Raw genomic sequence first — 23,608 nt, forward strand, 5'->3', positions numbered from 1 at the left:
CTCATATCGTAAGATATCGGTATAAGGTACTTTGAGAAACAGACAATAGGGTGTGATTTTATTAGATTTGTTATTATTACTACAAAAATGATTCTTGTTTTGTTCGTTCGGAAATCTTTTTCATCGGTTCCTATGAAATGCTTTTTGCTGCTATTAAAGCTTTAACTTACTAGGTTAAAGCTTTAATAATAGTCGGTCGGTCGGCCCAGTAATGATGACAAATTCATAATATTTTTATTGTGTGTTTTATTTTTTATTTTTGTATTACTATGTTAATTTCACGGCTTTAGGAATACATTTATTTACGAAACCTTCCACTTGACATGACACTTCGACCGAAACCTTTATTAGTGTCACACATCATTCAAGTCATCTCTAAATAAAGGGTCGCGGTTGTGAAAAGGGTCCAATTTTATTTCTGCTTTTAGTTTTTAATTCAGATATTCTATTCCATCTGGACGAAATACGATTATCATCCAAAAGTACTTCGACGACGACGACCAATAACATAACAACTATTCATATATTATTGGACTAATTGTTTGTTTTGAATTACGTCCACGTTCGTTGCCTTGTTTCTCTTAATACGGAGTAGAACTTCAGGACTGAACAATTGATGTCATTAAATGGTACTTTTTATTATCGATCAAAATAAGTATTGAGCTTGATTGGTAATAATAGTGTCATTAACCCTGGAAGCCCAAACAGATTGTTATGGCCATGTGACCGAAGCATACGAGAATACTATGTACCTATTTCGAAAAGGGTCACAGATGTAAGTAGTTATATAATTTATGAAAAAAAGAATAACACAATATAAAAACTCAACATTGATGATTTAGAAAATGTGCAGGTAATATGTTTTTGTAATTAATTAATAAACAAAAATATTTTTATTCTATATTTTAAGTTCATTAAGTTTTGCGGGGTTTTTTCTGTCGTAATTGTATTATAGGGCAGACAATTATATGCGTAAATTCTCTTTATATTAGCTTATTCAATTCTCTTGGCTTTGCACTGACTGGTACAGTTTTGACAATGTCATTGAATATACAGCACAATTGCTTTTATCCGTTTGTACAGTCTACCATTATTTTAATAAAAAAATATCTACCTAAAGCTCAGATATTGCATAATTTATGTGATACTTCAGTGCGATAGTGATAATCCAATCTAGGATAGATAATCTAGAAATCATATATCGGACTATCTACAAATCATTTGTGCTATGGTGTAAGACTATCTCAATTATTGACATGCTATGATACCGTCGATCGATCATTTCGTGTTTGAAACAAGATAACAGTCAAATATTTACTTTGTGATATTGTACAATTGTGAACGGTAGCACGTGTTTTATGTATTTCATCGTCGTATCGTCTCTTTGCTTTGTTTACATTGCAACAAACAAAGTCACAAGATTGACAGTGGAGAAATATGATATTATAAACGAGTCTGTATCCCGCGGCTCTACCTTTATGAAATAAGCATATGGTATACCAACTCGTTGATTACGCACCTTTCTATAGATGAAAGAATATTTAAAATACTTGGCCCAGTAGTTATTTTTCTGATTAACCATTACAAAAATGATTAAATAATCGATATATATTTATTTTATTCTGTGGTGACGACACTGAATGAAATAGTAGCATAATGTGTAGAGTACTGGCATAGCAACGGTAATGGTATACCTCAGTACCATCGCCGTAATCTTCTTATGAGACATTCATGGTATTACCATGTTCTATAATAAATACAAGGTCAATTGTCAAGAAAGACAATTAACTTTCAAATGTTCACATTATTTCACCAAAAAATAATGTAGAAAATAAAAAAAAATGCACTCTTCGTACTACATATTATATTATCTGTGGTACTACTTAATCCAAGTATGATTACTTGAACGTGTAGGTTGTATGAAGGTTTTAATATGGAAATAAATTTTCTGATTTGCTTCTTTAGGAAAATTGTTCACATTCATTAATATTGTCACTAGATTTTAGCTCTGGCAATAAATATTTGTTTATTTCAAACTAAACGCATGTACCTACCCTACTTAATGGAAGTATTAATTTGGATTGTAGTGACACTATACTAAGCATAGAATACTACAATTGTACATAAATCTTAATTAAATGTCTACATGGAGGCTTGATGAAACGGTCCCATTACGTCTTAGTATAAAACTTTATCTTCTGAATGTACCCACTCGACCTTTATGGTAAATGTCTTTTAATTTATTTTCAGCTTGCTGGATTTCAATCTCTGTCAGATTATTTCACTATAAACCAAAGGTTAAGACTACTGAAGTATCAAACTAGTAACTAGTATTAACTATTATTATATTCGTAAATTAACTTTCTTAGAATAAAAATTATCCTAATTATGTAATACCACAGATAACATAATATTACAGTAGTACTATCTACTCGTACTAAATCACTACGATATTAACCATGTCATTTAGAATCTTTGAGTAGGTATAATGTTATTACATTTTTTTTATTTAAATATAAATACAAGATAGACACTGGCTTTTATGTAGCTTAGATCTATAAATCATTACACGACACATAATTTACATAATAAATAATAAAATGTTGTTATTTCCTTGTTGCAGATACAAAACCAGCGCTAAATAAAAAATGACTGCAAATATTTGGAGCAAAACAACACTCAGAACAATAGTCATCCGAAATAGCAGATAGATATCGAGATAATGATCTACGACAATAGATAGAACTTAACGAGTAAACATTATCTTTTAAAACTATTCTTTTTACCCCTTCCTAAGTAATCATTGATCTTCCTGGTTATTCTTCCGTTATATTTACAGTTCAAGACAACTTCAACAATCCCTTCTATGCTAGAAGTATAATTAATTCTGTTTAATCTTAAACAACTTTAAAAAGAAATATCCGAGATCAATAACATAGTTTTAATCTGTATATGAAGCAATCATATCGTAATGACAATACAAAATATTTGTACAAATTAGCATCGTATTAGAGATAATCATCTAGTATTTTAAACAAAGCGCTTTGATAATCATATCATTAGTATTCTGCTGCCTTATAAAGTGACAAATTAATACATAGTGCCAAAAAGATAATTGCAAGATGTCTCACGGCGTGGTGAAGAATTCTAGGAATGGGAACAGTGCACATGCAGCGGCGTCGACGAGGGAGGTTTCGGAGAGCCCTCCACCGCCACCTGATGGAGGATGGGGCTGGATGGTTGTCATCGCATCTTTCATGATTCATATAGTCAGTGAGTAATCTACTATAATAATACTTATAATCGTACTTTATCTCTATATATGATAAAATTCGAGAGATCAAATCTAATTTTAAAAACAGGCCATGATTTTTTTTAACTGACAGAAGAAGGTTTTTATTCAGTTTCACGTATTTTAGCATACAACTAACGGCTCATCTGATGGTAATGAGCACCTATTGCATTACAACAAGATCAGCACCACGCATCAGGTGAGATCAAGATCGGATCAGAATTGGACGATTTTATGTACAATCTACCTCAGATTAAATCAAGGACTGTACATAAATGCCATTTTTATAAATATGATGTCGCAGATATAGGGGAGTGCTATAAATACATGTTATTACCTGTATACCTGACAAATATTTTTCCTTGTCATATTTTATCATTTATCTTGTACTCACAACGTTAGATGTCCAATCTGATAACTACTGCCGATATCTTTACAAAATTGTTACTAAGCAAAACTAAATTCGGATAACATTAAAAAAATACCATTCGAAAATACATATTTTAAGTTCATATTTGATTCTGGCGCTACGGGTTACTAATTTAAAATTGTATCTATAATACATACCTATATATTTTGTAAACTACCACACATATCTGCCTGTCTATTAGATTTTACCTGCTACTAATTTACTAATCAATAGAGATGTATACATCTAGAAACATCTAAAATGAATCAAATGTTCTTTAGCTACAACCTCATGGGAGGAGCAAATTGATAGTAACGAGGTTTTGTGGCCCCATGACCTCCACAACGCGATTTCTTAGGTAACCATCGTAGTTTATTCGTCACTATGAACTAAGATCTGAATTCATGCTCATCCTATCATCCTCCATTCGTGGCCCGCCAATATACATAGTTAATACAAACGAGTATATTACATATGCATCTATTTAAAAAGAACAAAGCACATGATCCTTTCTAATATGATTTATATACTTCTACGGAACAATTAAATCTTAATTTCAAGTAAAAATCTATATATCTAATGAACATTGACTTAGGTCGTTTATCTTGTGATAAGTCACTTGTTTGGCCTCATTAAACAATTGTACCAAATATGAGTAGGCAGATATTTAGATGTCGATAATGTGAAGTGGTTGGCACAATATGATAAATGTAATTAACTACTCTTTCCATTTAACCGCTATATAATATATTAAACTTGTTGAATTACACAAAATACACTCTATTATCATATGTAAGCAGAGCCGATGCCATATTTGAACTATTTTGAATGGCATTATATATAGCTTACTATGATAGCTATATAAATATTTGCAATGTTACATTCTAAATCAGTCCTACATATTACTCAAAAGTATACTTTAGGTAGGTAAATACATTCTGGAGGCTGAGTTCTCTCGAAGTTATCTCCTGAATCCGTTTCTCCGAATTTAATAAATATTTTGTAAAACCTCTCTCTTAAAATTATTAAACATATAAGGAACCCCAGGACAACTGAGTTTCGTTAATGCTTGAACGCTACAATGGTTTTGAACGTTTTCACAGATATCGTGTTTTATTCATAATCGTTATTATGTTTTGACGCCCTCGGTGGTCTAGACGTTTAGCACACAAGTCGCAAGTTCGATTCCTCTCACGGTACAAGCATTTGTATACATGAATATGATTGATTGTGTCAGTATGGTGTTTTCTATGTATATTTTGTATGTATTTAAAAAAATATTATTTATATCAGATTTCTAGTACCCATAAGACACATTCTGCTTACCGTGTGTACTATATGGCGCGGTGTTAATTAAAATAAAAATAATACTTAGGCAAAAACTTAAAAATTGAGGCATTCTTGCCATTACCTTGCCAAGTAACTACAGTTTCCTATGAAAAATCCGTGCTATTTTTGCTTTTTCGCATTTTTCTTAATTCTTGAAAACATCAGTGTTTTATAAATATCTAAATAACACCACTTCATACAAAAAACTTCATCTGGAAAATATTACAGATTGTTTATATTCTAACGTTTGTTTATCTATAGTGTGGATACATATATTCACCTAATATTATTATTGTGCGAAATAATAATCACATAGTTCCATTATATTTATTATTAGCTGTTTCCGCGACTTCGTCTGCGTGGAATTTAACTTTAATTTTCTAAAATAAAAGTAGCCTAAGTTATTCCTACCTAGTTACCTGCCAAAAAAAGTCCCGTCAAAATCGGTCCAGCCATTTCAGAGATTAGCCGGAACAAACAGACAGATAGACAAATTAATAAAAAAAATGATTTTTTTTGGTACCGTATTTATATTGATATGCATGTAGGAAGAATCGGTTATTTCAATATTACAAACAGACATTCCAATTTTATTTATATGTATCGATAATAAGATTTATTCATATGAGTGACTTGTTTCACCACAGCCGTTAAAAAGTTATCCAAATATTTACCTAGTTATGTGGAAGACTTTAAATATTAATAAATGAACATTAAAATATGAAGAGTAATATATACTGTAAACAATTAACGTAGTATCTAACTTAGCTTAGTATCTGCAAATGCTCGTCCGAATATATAGGTATATAAAATTCTCGTGGCACTATATTACTTACCATACTCCTCCGAAACAGCTTGACCGATTGTTATGGAATTTGCATATTTCGTAGGTCTAAGTAGGCTACTATATATTTTTCATATCCCTAAGTGATAAGGGTTGTCCAACCCTAACATTTTTTTTATTTTTTGGACAATATTATTTTTTATAATATGGCATTAAAATACATACAACCCTAGATTTTTCTATCACCTATCACCAACCACTTTTGTAATAGCAACATTAGTACTTTTCATATGACGAAACTAGGCTAGCCAGGACAACTATATACATAGGTATTGCTTAAAAACCTTAACCTTTATGAGTGACATTGACTGTCAATGCTTCTATAAGAAAGACATTTTTTTAAGCGAATTTAATTTCTGACTTTGACACTATTATTATTTCATAGCAAACAGTGACCAAAATCTATTTGAGACAGGTAGTATGTTTAGAAATCTAATAGGTACATAATACTGACTATACATACAATATATAGTCAGTATTATGTACCTATTAGACACATTTAAAACTTTTTTACAATTGACAAATGACAATACAAAATAACAAATAATACTTAATTTTGCTAATATTTATATATTTCTCAGTTTTACAAATAGACAATGCATACAATTATTATTTAGTGGATTTACTAATTAGTGATAAAACTCTGAAGAACTGATGTTCTACAGTGTTTTTATAATCTAATTAATAAGAACCAATTCACATCAAGTAGGTTTAGAGTAGGCACATGGTATAGAAATCCTATACACCTATAATAATTGAACATATTGTCAAATAAAGTTTTTGGGAGTTTATAATAAAATTTCTGTTTCATACTCCTATCATACGTGTCCAATCATTTACGAAACGAAATTAAAAAAAAACTTTATGGTTTCGCGACCTCAAAAATTCAACGCGTGTAGAAAATATCACAGTATAAAAATGTCTGTCAATAATTAATTTTATTTACTGACCTTCTACATTACAAACAAATTTTGTTTGTAAAGAAACTTCCTAAACGACGTACAAACAGTAATCAAAAAAATAAATGAGACATTGTAAATATGGTCATTCAAGTTATAAGAATGCAGCGTTTAATTTATAATATTTTGAAAATTCAAAAAGATATGTAGTCTAGGTATCTAGATCTGTTCTGTCTATTTATGTATTTGTTATGAATTCTCGATATTAAATAAACTTATTCCCAAGTAACAAATAAATGAAGAAGAAATTAAACAAAGAAAAACATATTTAAGACTGTAGTTTATGTCATATGATAGATAATGAAAGTTTAATTCAAAATTTAATTAATATTTCGAACTATATTATGTAGGGAATATATACATACCTCCACATAGACCTAAATTAATATTGAATATAGATTTTTAGAACCATATAAAAAGAGTTTTAAAACTAAATCTAACTTGGCCTTACTGATAAACGAGTCCTAGACATGATGAAAAGAAAACTAACCGTTTACTTAGTACTTGAAGATCATCTAACGAAAAATCAATGCAGTTAAGTGATAACATTACCGAAGTCGCGTGTCACGGATACATTTATCGAGGAAATTGTACCATTACCAAAGGTCGAACCTTCCCTTTGCGGGTTGTTCTATGAAACGTGGAAAGAGATGACTGAGAATTCCTCAAAGAGAATCACGCTATCTTTATTTTTGAGTTGGTATAATTTTCCATTTCAAATTGTAATTAGGTACATACGTACAAGGTACTGCTGTATCATAAGTAAATCGTCGATCAAACTTCAAACTACGTCCTACGTTTTTTATCGCGTATTGCTGGGAACCATCTGTATAAATAACCTTGAAAAGCTAAACGTTATCAATGTATAAATATCTACGCCATGAATATCTACTATTATTATTTTTACCCGTCCCTACAGCCCTACCTCCAAATTTCCTGCTGATATTGTATTTTTATGTTGCAAATGCCTTAACTTATAAGACTCAATTATTTATAAAATAAAATAACTTATAAAAGCCTGTTGTAGAGTCACAGCGTAATCCATTGAACTATTTACATGTTTTTCAAATAAGTAGAAAAGTGAATATACAATTTTCTGAAGCCATACAACGTACAGGAATCTGTCTTATTCACTTTACGACAGCTACTACTTTATTATTTATATTGCTAGACGTTGGCACATTAAACACATTGTACAAAATACCAACAATAGAAGCTTAATAAAGACTTTGATCTATGTTGCCCGACTAAATCCAGATGTTAGTCCTAAATATTAGTTCATTCTTTAAATTCTAAATAATGATTGAATCTTTTACAAGTTACATATGGTATAAAATAAATCTCTACGATCTAATACTATCATAAGAATGCAAATGTTTTTAATTTTTTGACATTAACCCTCATTCTAACTATATCGACACACCTATAGAGGCTACACTTTAGTTGTTGTTTGCAATATACTGCCAAATTCAATATTTATTTCTCATTTGTATTCAATTGACGAAAACGAATAATTCATTTATAATATTCCAATATCTCCCAATTTAATTTATTTGACTGTAGAAATAGTCGATTGAAATCTATTCTGTGATTTTAATACCTTGAATCACTCGGAGACCATTTTTATTTGAATATAAATAGGTACTCATTCTATGGTAATAATATTATAATAATAAACTAAACCCAACCCAATTTTTTGCCAAACATATGGTCAGCTGCTGTTATTTATTACAAACCAAACAATAATAAAATACTAGTACTAATGTACTGGTATTTTACTTTGGCACGGTGTCTTACAATGTAAATCTGTCATTTAGTTTTTAGAACGCTGAAAATGGATGACCTCAAAGCTACCGCAATGTTTTGTTTTCTATTATCTAGTGGCTACTTATATTTCTTTTGTACGTTCTTTTATACTAACTTGTAACTAATGTTTGTGGTCAATATTATTTGAATGAAATTATCATATTAGGAATATATACATAGCGTCTCTCCTCTTAATTAATTCAGCCAGAAGCTTAAAACAGCATTTTCGTGTTGTATTGAACAAATATTTTTATAAATGCTTCTAAATTATACTATAATGAAAAGTTATATTATAATGACCCACCACTAAATAAATCACACACCACTATCAACAGATGCCTATCTACTAACGGCCTTGTAACTATTTCGACAATTATGCTCTGTATTTATTTATCTATACTAGGAAATATATCCATACTGAATATATTTTGTATTAATTTCGTATGAGAACTAGATACCTAATAATAAGTACATGTTAATGTAGAAAATATTCCCACAGGAAAATGCAAGACTTATTCTATCACAAAATACGCTGGAAGGGGACTGTATTTGCATAGCGTGGTAATGTTTCCATAAGATAATTTAGTAGTTAATAGTCAATATACTTATCTAAATAGCGCGTCGTAATTTAATAATGTAACCAATCTGAATAAGATAATCAAACCGTATATCGATAGAACGTGATGAACAAGTTTAATCGGTCCAATTGTAATTTTGATTTTTACGTAATGCATTTTACTATCTCTTTCGTTATCACATTATATATTATTATATGACGGAATTATCCTAATCTAATAACGAGAAGGTAATATAATAATTATCATTCTAGTTAATGAAATATTAGTAAGATTGTGTAATTTTAAAAGTAAGTATATTCATAAAATAGCTGTGTAACTTATGTATTTCAGTAAATTGAAATATTTTTTACATACTCATCTGTACCTATATATTGTATTGCTTATATTTTCACACTGCTTGGCTTTGCACATATATTATACATATAAACGTTCCCCTTGTATCATTCTATCTACTGCTAAAAATTGCATTAAAATCCGTTGCTTAGTTTAAAAGATCTAAGCAAACAGACAGCAGTAGCGACTTCAAATTATACTATGTAAAGATATAGTATATTTATGTATTAATAAGACTAAACACATAGTTATAAACTAATAACAATTTATTCCGTGTTTATGAAACAAGCTTTTATCACGTGTGATTATTCTAGATTGGTTCAAACACTAGATTGTCTTCAACATTCTTATTTATAACGCAACCTCGTGTAAACTGCATTAAAAGGAGTGTCTAGGTAATCTAGCTTCTCTATAAATACACATATAAATATAAAAAACAAAGCGTTATTAAAGTTATGTTCATGCATTTAATTTAAATTGTTTCCGACATAGAATGTATACCTAATACGTACACAAGAATTGCCAGATTTATATTATTGCATATTTATTTATGTATATTTATAATTTAACTTTGAAATGATCCCAAACACGTGCCACCTTACATAATTTGATTTACAAGTTTGTGGGGGACAGAGAGGCGGCGAAGTCCCATAACAGTGTAGAGAGAATGTTAGCCATAAACCCCTAATTGCCATGTTATATATCGTGATTGTTATATTATACAAATAGTTGTTATAATTATAAGGTTTAATTTCGCAACAAATAAGCATGACAAAATTAGAAACTGGTTTGCTTATTTCATACGTATTTTAAATCTACTAGTAGCATACAGCAATAGCACACGCTGAATTTCCAGGACACTATTATTACTTCTCTTAAACTACAAACACACAACTATTATTATCAGCAATTTTAGAGTATTGAACAAAAAATGTATATATATATATATATTTGTGTTTGCTGATTGGAATAAAACAAACACTGTATTTTTAATGCAGCTTTAGGTTCTAGCAGTTTTTAACACATATTTTTCATGAACAGGCAGAGATCTGTTACTTTTACTGGTTATTTTTATAAAAGTTATAGAAAATCTCTTATAAATATATATTGTACGGAACCCACAAAACTATACCTATGTATATATAAAAATAGAAGGTTATAAACGTGCTTTAGGTAATTGCGAGCTGCGAGCACGTGTTTTGAACGAGCTTCTATAGACGTAACGCATTTAACTTTATATCCCCAGGTGAGGTACCTATGTTTATGTTCGAATGACATTATTGTCCCATAAAATAAAACGCCAATTTGTATTGCAATAAACATTCCGAGCATTTAATAGTACGCCCATAGACGTGGATAGACTATTAAATTTATTATTTAGAACTTTATAGATTTACTAGCTGACCCGGCAAATACTGTTTTGCCATATAATTTGAAGTACTAATATCGATATTAAAGATAGGGGTTGTTGGTAGAAGGTTGAACATTTAGGGTTATATATATTGTTTAATGCCGATTCATAACAAATATTAAAATTTTTTTTTTTAAATAAACTTTTTTGTATAAAACGACAAAATAGAATATTAAGTCGACTTATCACTTAGTAGACCTAAGTGATTTACCCCCTATCCTCAGATATACTGAATACATACACAAAATTTTATAAGAAATACAAAATTTCATAAGGAACATAAAAGTATTAACAATCTTGTATCTAATTTTTACAAAAACAAAAATATATTTTCTCACTTGTATCATAGCAGGTGTTGCTACTGTGTTTAGAAGTAGTTTTCGTTTTTGGTATTATTCATAACTGGAAAGTTATTTTTATCAAAATCAAAGTAGATACACTATTTTTATATCGGCCGGAATTCAATATTTCCCGTATTTTTCTTCTTTAGGAATAATAAACAATTAACACTCTAAAAATAGATAACTTAAAAATATTTAAGGAATCAATAAATAAAAATTCTTAACTCAGTTATACCTTGTATTGACACCGACATCGTTTGCTTCGCTTGCTCCTCGTAACATGGTCGTACGATAGTAACTAATTAAAAAGTAGGTTAAACGTTGAAACTGGTTTTATTTACAGGTAGGTATACTAGTAGGTACGTCAATAAACAGTATATCTATAGTCTATTCATAGTATCATGAATAGGCTCATGGAAGTATGAAAGAACAAAAGCGTGACGTTACAATGGAACACGGCGGTAGTGCGATGTCAAGATGCTTTTCCTAGTTCGATTGATCGTGCTATGAAAATCTTACTGATTTAGTTTTAGATTTACTTTTTAACGTTTATTTTTTATATATAAAACAGAAGTAGGAACTTTAAGTAAAAAGTATTTATTGTAATCAGCTCATGATAATATAGTAAACCTGCCTTCTAATAATAAAAAATAATAATGATGAATTTGATTCTTCAAATATTTGTTACTGCAAATTTGTTAATTATCAATGGTGAGATATGTATTAAATTTTATTATTTATTGAGATGTAATTAGTCCAAACTCGTAACTATCTTTATCTTATAGAAATTCAACTTAGGAAGCATCAAACCTTGTTTAAATAAGCTGGCGCTACTTAACTTTTTTCCTTACTGTATTGTCTTGGTAGTGAGTAGAGTTAGAAAAATTTCTAAGCAGTCTAATTATTACGTTTATTTAATATTTTGTTACATGGGCTTATAATTAACACGGTGTTTTAATGCGGACTGAAGTTTCACTAGAGCTATGTATGTGGTAGTTATATAGAGGCAGAAACAAAATGGGTGCCGAGTGTTGAGTGACAGCACTGTTAACTGATTATATAAGAGTAAAATGTTATAAGTGCATGTAGGCATACTGATTCGATGGAAGAGTGAAATATGGCTTTGAAATTAAGTGATAATAATATACCTATGTGGTGCTCTGTATCCTCAGTTACCAGTTATCATCAGGTCAGCTTCGTCAGTTTGTTTGCTATCCCAGTTATATAAAAAAATATTATATCATTAACTACATACGTGAATCATGTTTCAAACAATGTCAAGTTTATCGTGCATAGTTTTTTTTATAATTATACAATCTTTGCAATCATTACACTATACATGTGTCAATAAGAGAACATGTGCGACACACGTCGCGTAATCGTGATAGTGGTAATTTTATCATACACCAGTAAATTAGCTAATTATAAACAGAGCCGGGCGCGTGGGGGCGTAAAAATAAATCGTTGTTCAATCGCACTGTCTCTTATATTTTTGTTTAAAAATATGAATTTTATTATTATATACCACTGTACTTGTTTTAGAAATATAATAACACTAACTGACCCGCCCAACTTCGTCTGTTTCCCACTTCCTTGACATTTATTATTATATTATATGTCGCCCAATTTGCATAATACGTTTTTTATTTATAGCCTACATGTTATTCTGATGTTAGCTATATTAATGTAAAATTTCATCATAATCCGTTCAATAGTTTTTGCTTCAATGAGTAACAAATATCTATCTATACATCCATCCGTCCATACTCACAAAACTTTCACCTATATAATACTAGTAAGATAAAATAATTTTATATTTTTTAGAAGGAAATATAATAAAAAAATAATATTTAATTACATATTATCGTATCTTTGTGATTGTTTCTTAATCGCACTTAAAAAAATCTATACAATATATTACAAGACTTTTCTAAACCATATATGTATCTATATGAGCATGAATTCACTTTTGTCGTATGTAGTATTTTCTGTCTGTTCTGGCAGAAAATGAGTCCCGCGAGGGTAAGACGTCGGTAATTATTGAACAAACATGTGTTACAATATGTATTATAGTTCGTATAAATTGGACGTTTCAAAATTATTTTTCTTATGTATAAGTTATTTTTTATGGAAATTAGCAATATAATTACATGTCGCTCATATCGGCTATATTAGTGACTACCTGAGCCCGTGCCTTTAATCGTGTTTCGGAATAATAATATTTTATATCTTTTTTACATGTAAATACATTAGAATAAAACTAAAGACTGTATTTCAAGTGAAACTACCTCAACATATTAGTGATAACCACGCCTAAATCAGTTAAGCTGTTTCAGAGATTAGCGCGTACAGATGCATAGACAAAAATGGTAATATAGTATTAGGTTGTACTACATTGATAAAGTTTCTCAATAATAGTTTTTCTCAGTATATCTTCTATGTGCGTACAGCGATCAGTTTCGTTTTCATTATATGGACCAATACTAGTAGGTAATTAAATATCAACTGACTGAGATGAGGATGAGAAGGGGCTGATACTCATGATTGATTACTCCAGCTCGAATATCTGCAGTAACTTTTTCAGACACCGTTTCAGTCAGAAGAAGTTGCGAATCTGGGATTTAGATATATGTATGTAACTTCGTTGTAACTTGGGATTGTTTATGTAAGTTTGAACGCGATCAGAATATTGTATAAGTTATAATCTAATACTACAATATGAATTCTGTAATTATTCTTATATGTAGATGTATGTTGTAAAGAACTTAGTCATTTATGTAGGTCTATATTTATGACTAGCTGTTCCCGCGACTTCGTTCGCGTGGAAATTAACTTTATTTTTCTAAAATAAAAGATTTTTTCTGAAATTAAAGTAGCCTAAGTTACCCCTTATTATTATTAGCTATCTGCCAAACAAAGTTCCGTTAAAATCGGTCCACCAATTTCAGAGATTAACCGAAACAAACAGACCGACAGACGGACAGACAAAAATTGTAAAAATGTTAATTTGGTGTGTGCACCGTATATATATTTATATTCATGTAGTAAAAAACGGTTATTTCAATATTACAAACAGACACTCCAATTGTATTTATAGGTATAGATGTATAGATAACTAATGTACGATATTGTAACTTTTAAATAGATACCTATACAATAATAAAAAAAAAGTAGTTTGACCTTGTTTTACTTGTAATTGTAAAGTAAGATGTCAATATTTATCGTTTCTCGTATATAAATATATATGTATAAAATGTATTTTAATATGTATTAAATATATATGTATGAAATTTGTTTCTTTATTCATTTGTTATTTTGCTGTCATACAATTTGAGAAACTTAGTTTATCTTATCAACCGGTTAGAAATGTACACAATTCAAATAGTAAATATATAATATTTGAATTTATGCTTGAACAGAAGTGCGGAGATAATTCATAAATAAAGTAAATTATTAATGACAAATGTAAATTATATCTAGAGTACGGTGATATATTAAAAGCGACTCGGTACAGAAATAGCAAAAAGAAAATGGATATCTTTCAACCAGAGTGAACTCATCGCTTTATAAACTAAGCCTTTCTTTGCTATGTCATATCAGACTCACATTTTCAGAGTTCAATGATTTGTGAACACCTTCATATCTCGATGTTATAACATTATATTTATAGCTACATACATACATATATAGGTTCTTTTTATTATATTTTATTATGTAACTGAAAATGGCAAAAATCAGGCAGTCCTTCTTATAATAAGTGGACAACGTCGCCTTTATAGGTACATTAATAGCACCAAGTCATTCTGTAATACCAGTATTATCACTCATGGGTTGGCATTCAAAAAAACTTGAGATATTATGCCACGTCTCCTGTCATTTCGCTACATATCACTCTCCAATCGAAACACAGCTTACAAAAAAAGCGGTTTAGCCATAGGTTCATATAGGTAAGAATAATGGGTATATGAAGAATAATAGTATTTCTTATGTTTTCTAGTACACGTATATAGTGTTTCGGATTAATTGTTTGTTGAGACATTTTTAATCCGATCATAAAAATCTTAACACACGGCTAATCCTAAATACTATATGCCTATACTAAAAAGATAAGAAACACTAGCTTCTGGGTAATACTATCTTGAAGTACAAGTCTACATGTTTATGGTACTTAAAGTGGATTATCTACGTAAATAAATAATTAAGTATAAAATAGATAAATAAGATTAAGGTTGTCTTTATAAGATGTGGAAATTCAAATATTATGATAGGCTAATAAGATGCTAAATGGTAACCGTCGCCTATATGCGTCCCTTATGCGTGTTTATTAAGTAATTACAGAAGTATTAATCATGCAGTATATCAGTACTGTGTTGTGAATCATTTCTCTCCGATGAAACATGGCGTTAAAACGATCATTTGGCCCTTCATTAGAAATTCAGTTTTTATCAGCTGATGAAACAGTGTACAGTGATGTATGAATGAAGCCACTAATATTTTTTGTATTACTGTATTGATAAACAAATTGGCAACATCATGAAAACTGATAACGTCACCTAGAGACATGAATAGAGGCGATTTATGTTTACACTATATGCTATCTCAATGTTTTTCTTTGGTATTTTTTTAAGTAGTTCAACGTTTCCATATTTGGTCGATATTTCCATTGTTATATATTCATAAAAATGGCAAAATGAAAATAAATTTCACCTGTTATTAGAATATCAACTTTTTTAATATTTTGCTTACTTTTTACTTAATCTGAGAGTAAGTCTCAAACAAAAGATTTCTGTAATTACAATATGTTTTAATTAGTCATGATAAGACGCTACAGTATTTTAATAACATGGTTTGAAGAACCATATTTATCTAATGTTAAATATATGAAAGATTATGGTAGAGTTAATATACGAAATGTTAATACACATACCGACGTCCCATTACGTCATTAATTTAATATAAGATTTATACAAACTACGTGTTTACCCTTCATTATTGCCTGTTCCAGCCGATGGTATGACGTATTCATTCGGCGTGTTTTATGCGGAGTTTCTGACCTACTTCAACGAGGGCAAAGGCAAGACCGCGTGGATCGTCTCCATCCTGGTGGGGGTCACATTAAGTTCAGGTAATTAAAGACACCATTGAAAAACGGAAAATATCCGTCCCTTTTTATACTCCATGAATGAAAGAAAGCATTAAAGCGGAACGTATTCTTTAATACGTAACGTCATATCCACACACCAGAGACTAAACAAATAATTATATATATTCTTAACATATCTATACTAATGTTTGTCTGTGTGGTTGTTAATTTTTCACGACTAAACACCAAAACAGGTTTTTATGAAAATAAATTATATCACTAGAAAAGACATAGGCAACCATTTGTCTCAAAAACAGACTAAATCGCAGATGTAATATTACAATGATTTAGAATATTTATAAACCGATATTAAAAATTTCATTACCCTTGATAACACAATGGTACACAATTGCTTTTTTTGTTCATATGTAAATCTGACCTAACATCAATATACTAAATGATTTATCATATGAGGGCGCAATAGAATATAAATGTCTAGAATTAGGTTATAATATAACAATATATATATATTTGTTTAAGTGAACTGTGAAGAAGTTATTATTTACATATTGATGTAAATCCTATTTATTAAACTCGGTATATCAGTAAACAATATTCGACGCTCTTTTGTTTTTTAAAAGACCGACAACTAATTAGTATCTCATTATTTTTATCACTTAATTTAAACAATCTTTATATAAAAGGTTAAATGTTTTTACCAAATACCATTATTATCTAACATTAAATTATTATACCAATTATTTAATGATATTGCCTGGATGAAGGAAATAAAAAAGTTTGCAGCGACGCGACTGTCCTTATTTCTCGGTAGGAATACAGAGTACTACATATCAATGTATCAAGTAGAATACGACTCACATAAAGTATACCTCGTTCGAAGTTCTTTTAACAATTATACGTTTAAAAATACTTTGTTAATTATGACTAATCCATAAGGATTAATATGAGTGTTCCCAAAGTACCTAAAATGCATCATATATACACAATAATATTCATTGAAACGAACTACTAAAGAGTTCAGATAGTACGATATGTAACCAATACAGAAATCCGTATCGACTACAGATTAAAATTTGTAGCAAACAAGCTGACGACACACGTCGTCTACGTAATACAGTCTATCGTCTATAGACCTAAACATTATCCCAAACATCTCCTAATACACTGTGACATCCGGAGTGTCACATTCCGGTAGTAAGTCTCCCAGTAATTTCGCTGTCATTCTTAGCTATCAAAACAGTATTTATATTTAATTTATGATACAATATTGTAATAGATTGCAGTAGCTTATCATATTTAATCCATCAATCCCGAACTGAACAACTTTAGAATTGTTAGTGATAAAATAATTGTCACCTATCCCAGGGTAATAATAATGCCACTTTACATCAAGCATAATACGAGTAGGATTTGCTTTGTATAACTCGCAAATAAAAATGTACCAGTTTATTAATATTACATTCTAAAAGCAACGCGAGTTTTAAATAACGTAAATATTACTACAATTTGTGCAAACTAGTAATTTAAAACTTCCTGATCTGTAATCTAGTACTGTAAAATACGACCCACGTACCTATATTCTATAATTTTATCTTTGTCATATCCATTTATAAGAATAAACGTATATGTTATGTTAACTACATCCACGATAATAGTATTTAACTATTTTTTAAGTTTGTGTTGATAACTTTTCAGGTCCAATATCAAGTTCCTTTGTGAATCGTTGGGGCTGCCGTGCGGTGACTATAGCTGGAGCACTATTATCTGCTGTATGTGTGGTGGCATCGGCGTATGCTGAAAATGTGCTCACTTTAATCTTCACCATCGGCGTCGGCGCCGGCTTCGGTTTTGGTCTAATATACCTGCCCGCTATTGTTAGTGTCACTGTCTGGTTCGAGCGCTATAGGAGTCTTGCTACTGGTGAGTTATGTGCATTTTGTGATGCTCTATAGTATATACTAAATATTTTCTAAGTTCAACAAGTTTCTTAATGCATCATTATATCATAGATCATCAAGAATGGTAATTATTCAAATCTAACCCCACCATATTGTTATAAACATATTTCCACTCTAAAGTAAATTCTTCTGTTCTGTATAATCAGTGAACAAATTATACCGTATATAATAATAATAATCTCAGGACAATTCACAAGCTCCATCTAGACCCAAGTTAAGCTAGCTAAAACTTATGTTATTCGTACTAGCTAACTGATACAAATATATAGATATATTATTTAGAAAATACCCAGACCGATACAAATAATAATACTAAAGTTTGTGCCGTGCGAAACCCGCGACCATCGGAAGTAAGGCGGTGTGCTAAACCGCTGGACCACCGAGGCCGTCAAATATATAGTATAGATATTAATAATAATAATAATAATAATAATCATTTATTCAGCATAAAAAAGCGTACAGATAAAAAAGAAAACTTAAAAACTAATAATTCGCTATGCTGAAAAGGCTACCACTCAGCTGGTGCCGCAGCGTATCACTACAGCGCTGATTTTCAGTGGAGCCACTTGAAAAAAAAAAAAAAAAAAAAAAAAAAAAGAAATAGCATTCGTGATAAATTCAAATCAAATATCTAAAATGAAGAATCAGTTAAATGGATGAATTATATGTGTGATAAATAGAAGAAAAATATATAAGGATAAAAAAGTGTTGATAGAAAGACTTTTGTGTAATGTATATAGCTTGATATATTTATTTATTTAATCAATATACATGTATATAAAACTACTGTATTTATCTGCCACGTTTAAAATTTTTGTACTTTGAGTAAATATTTTTTAAAATTATGTTTAAAAGACGAAACTGACTGAAATTGATTTTTTGATTTGATTGACAATAACTCGCCGACTGTAATTGTATAAATTGTAAATTTAAATCTGTTGTTAACTTGTTACCGACCATACCGATCCACGTTTAGTTTTTTCACATTAGGAAGTTGCCTGTCCTAGCTTTTATGGCTACTTCTTTGGTTAAAATTATTTGCTTATTTGCTTACTTTTATTTAAATCAAAACAACAAAATGTGTACATTTGTCAATGTCACATCAAACTTTTGTTTCTATTGCAGGTATTGCAGTATGTGGGTCAGGTCTTGGTACATTTCTATTTGCACCAATAACATCAGCGCTTATCTCAGAATACGGCTGGCGCGGGGCCATGGCTATCATCGGTGCCTTAATTCTCAACTGCGTGCCATTAGGGCTCATGTTTCGCCCTGTACCTGAACAACGGAGAACGCCAGTTACAGAGCCTATGCTACCCAAATCTGGTAATTCTCCATTGAAAAGGTCACAAAGTACAGAGAATGTTATTCGAGCTAATGGAAAAGTTGAAGAAAATGATGTAGCCCGGCTAACACTTTCTCAGCCGGCTTTAAATAAATCACATGAACAAAGAAAACTATCTAAAAGTCAATCAAGACATGGTAGTGGTATTATGCAAAGACCTGATGTGTTATATCAAGGGAGCCTAAATAGTTTAGCAAAGTTTAGAGCAGCTTCTCCAGAAAGAGTACTTCCAAAAGAGCCAAAAAAAGAACCGGAAGACAGATGTGGATGGTTGCCGTGTTCGGCTGAATCGAAAGCTGCTCTATCGGAAATGCTCGATCTCTCTCTTCTAGTAGATCCAGTATTCGTTCTGTTTTCGTTATCCAATTTCTTAACTAGCATAGGGTTTTATATTCCATATGTTTACATTGTGCCTATGAGTGGGAAGATGAATGTACCAAACTCTGCCTACCTGATATCTATTATTGGCGCGTCGAATTTGGTCGGAAGGATTATTCTTGGATACATAAGTGACAAACCTTGGGTAAACCGCTTATGCGCCTACAATGTTTGCCTTACGGTTGCAGGAATTAGTAAGTAAAAACTAATTCTATTATTAACAGAATATGTTAATAGCATAACAATTACATTTCTAATATTGGATATATTTACAGGCACAGCTTTAGCAATGGCATGTTGGGAATTTTGGGGTCTAGCTGTATATGCAACCGTTTTTGGATTCACAATCGGTGCCTACGTCGGCCTCACTTCCGTAGTTCTAGTAGATCTACTGGGTCTTGAAAAACTCACAAATGCCTTTGGACTCCTTTTATTATTTCAAGGCATCGCGTCACTTATAGGTCCACCTCTTGCAGGTAAATCACTTTTACTCAGCATAGTATTTGGACATTTTGTAAACAAGACTTATTATATATTCAATACCTACACTTATTCTACAAATTGTTAACCATTTATTTAGCCTGATTAATGTCGACATAAATCATTAATTGTCCTACGTCTTTACTTCTAGGGTGGCTATACGATGTCTTGAACTCATATGCGCCCGGGTTCTATGTAGCGGGAAGCACGATCGCTTTAAGTGGTCTCATCCTATTCTTCATTCCTGTATTGGAAAAGAGGAATAACAGAAGCAGATGGATTGATGAGACGGATATGGAGCAAATATAGCGGGCCGGGTCCCGAGGGACTAGAGGGTACCCCATTATTGTACTCAACAGTCCCTCGACATCTTCCGCGCTAACTTCCGGAGATGAAACCAATAGTGACAGGGTATATGATACTACAATAGTAGAAGAGAATAATTTTTATACCGATAATAGTTACAATCATGTAAATAAACAAGTGGTGAGTGAATGCTTTGATGAGAGCTATCTAACTCATTCCAGACATAATGTGGCGAGTGTATGAACGAACATGTAGTGATAAAAGGTGCATACGACATTAATTTCCTATATTAGTTTAATCGTGAGGTGCCGATAGTTTTTCTTTATCCAAAGAACTGCAACAAATTTATATATAGTATATATATTTTATTTAGCATTAAGATAACGGATAAATTTATTATGCTTGAAGTATACTGACTATATGTTGTAATCAAATCACATTGATCAATTGGTAATATCATAAACTAGTCTACAACTATGTGAAAGGTGATTAATTCATGAAATATTACGGCTTGGCTTGAATAGAGACGTTTGAAGATATAAAATGGTTCTTATATAGGCGAATATTGTAAGATCATACCCCAAGATAGTTTCACTACTAGTATGTTTATTTACACAATAACATATTATATTACAATCTGCTATGTGTATATTTGTATAATGACTTATATACATTGATATAATGACTTAAAAATATTTATATTAAATGATAGGTCAGTAGATAATAGTCGAATATATCACGAAATGCAACTTGGTCGACTACTACACATATATATGTTAACAGCATAATAAAACATTTTGTTGTGCACTGGATGTAAATATTTTTTTTATGTTAATAATGACGACATCAAAACAAAAATACTGTAGAAAACATGTTTGATTTTGAATTGAATTTGAAAATAGCTAGAACAATTCAAGTAAGTTCAAATTCTATAAATGAAATTGAATATATGTATTGGGCGTTCGAATATTTTATGAATAAAGGCTTACTCATTAACTGTCGTTCATAATTATAATATAATTTCAAATTACGAATACATATTTATCAATAAATTTTAACTGAAATATTACATGGGTTTGCCAAGAAGAGAAAAAACAAACTTAGATGGGTGATATATACCCATCTAATATATTTATTTGTCTTCTTCTGGCTTGCTACTGATTATAAAATCTTAAATTTCATTCAACCTTTTGATCAATTACTGTTTGCAATTTTTCACAAAGTACCACAATATATGTAAATTTTATTCAAATACTAACACGTTATGTATCATACCAAAAGAGTACTCACATTGTTTCCATGGGAGAGGAGGAACAGAATACTAATGAATGTATTTTAGACCTTCGTATTACTAGGTATACAATAGTTTGTATACCTAGTAATACGAAGGTCGAAAACCACGAAAGTTGGTTATACCAACTTCCCCACTATTGATAAATATGTACATACTATATTTTACTACATCTACAAGGATATTATATAAAACATATATGCATAGATAATTAAGTGTAAGCAAAGAAAAATAGCTTTAATTAAACATGTATAAAATTAATATACAAATTAAAATACTTTTAATTTAAACACTAAAATAGTTCTTAAACACTTCCTTGAAGCTTTTAACTTTTTCATCTCTTTGATATCAAACTTATGCTATTGTTTGTACCTATGTGAAATAATATCATTTATAATATTTATTATTAATTGTAAAAAAAAATACAAACACTATTCATCTTCCCGAGGGCACATAAATTTGATTTTTAAAATATCCGCTTTGCCAATAGATGTAGTAAACAAATATATCGACTTAGGTGATGACGTATGATTCTTTAATGGCCTTATTGTGGACCAATCGTTGGTAGAATGGATGAGGTCCAACGTACCTTAACAGAAGCATAATCTATATTTAAGTAATTGTATAAATAATTAAAAGTACATTGGTTCATTTCGTTTATTTTTACAGTAGATATAAAATACAAAATAGTGCCAACTCTCCGTCTTTCCACGTCTTGAAGAATATTGTATTTTTATTAATATTATTATTTAATAGATTTTAAAGTCCGAGAGATGGCGCTAGTTATTAATTTCCGTGTTGTGTTCAGTAGAGTAATCCGTTATTCATTTTCTGAAAATGATACGTAAATTATATTATAATGTAAATACTTGACTGAACTAGGTAATACATATTGTATTATACAATCAACTGAACTGTGCAAATTACTGATATCTTCGTACAAATCTTTGTCACTTTGTTTTGTATTGATGAATTCTTGCGCATCTAATGCGTTAATTGTACATTAATGTTAATATGCATATAGACCTAATATTGAAATATATATTGGAATTTATTAATGCTATTTTGAAATGTTATTTAAATTGTTTTCCATCCTTTTCTCACATGTCCAACGTCCAATTAGATTCAAATTTCCTTGAAACGCCAACGGCGTTGATGATTATGTTATTAGTATTATATATTTATATTTTCTGTTCACCAAAAAGGAGTTGACTTGGAATATGACATGTACAAAAAACTTTGTATCTAAATTTATAGCACAGACTAACTATCTGGTGATGAAAATTGAAAAGAAATATTTGTTTATCTATACATATATATAAAATAGGAGTGTCCGTTTGTAATATTGAAATAACCGTTTTTTACTAAATGCATATGAATATAGATACGGTACATACACCAAATTATTATTTTTTACAATTTTTGTCTGTCTGTCTGTTTGTTT

At 30.3% G+C, this 23,608-nt stretch overlaps 1 protein-coding gene across 2 annotated transcripts; it reads left to right on the plus strand.

Moving 5' to 3' along the window:
* Positions 1 to 2,915: 2,915 nt before the first annotated feature.
* Positions 2,916 to 23,213, plus strand: LOC131841848 (monocarboxylate transporter 12). 2 transcript variants are annotated; one of them, XM_059190200.1, is made up of 6 exons: positions 2,916 to 3,273; positions 16,308 to 16,427; positions 18,102 to 18,326; positions 19,490 to 20,281; positions 20,363 to 20,563; positions 20,719 to 23,213. In XM_059190200.1, the coding sequence occupies exons 1-6, from the start codon at positions 3,123 to 3,125 to the stop codon at positions 20,874 to 20,876; spliced, it is 1,647 nt and encodes a 548-aa protein (XP_059046183.1). In that variant the 5' UTR covers positions 2,916 to 3,122; the 3' UTR covers positions 20,877 to 23,213. The 2 variants fall into 2 exon arrangements, with proteins under 2 accessions (XP_059046183.1, XP_059046184.1); XM_059190201.1 differs by lacking the exon at positions 20,363 to 20,563.
* The last annotated feature ends 395 nt before the right edge of the window (positions 23,214 to 23,608 follow it).

Source organism: Achroia grisella, unplaced genomic scaffold (assembly GCF_030625045.1).
Source record: "Achroia grisella isolate CSIRO2021 unplaced genomic scaffold, CSIRO_AGI_Agris_v1 utg1971, whole genome shotgun sequence".
NCBI classification, from domain to species: domain Eukaryota; kingdom Metazoa; phylum Arthropoda; class Insecta; order Lepidoptera; family Pyralidae; genus Achroia; species Achroia grisella.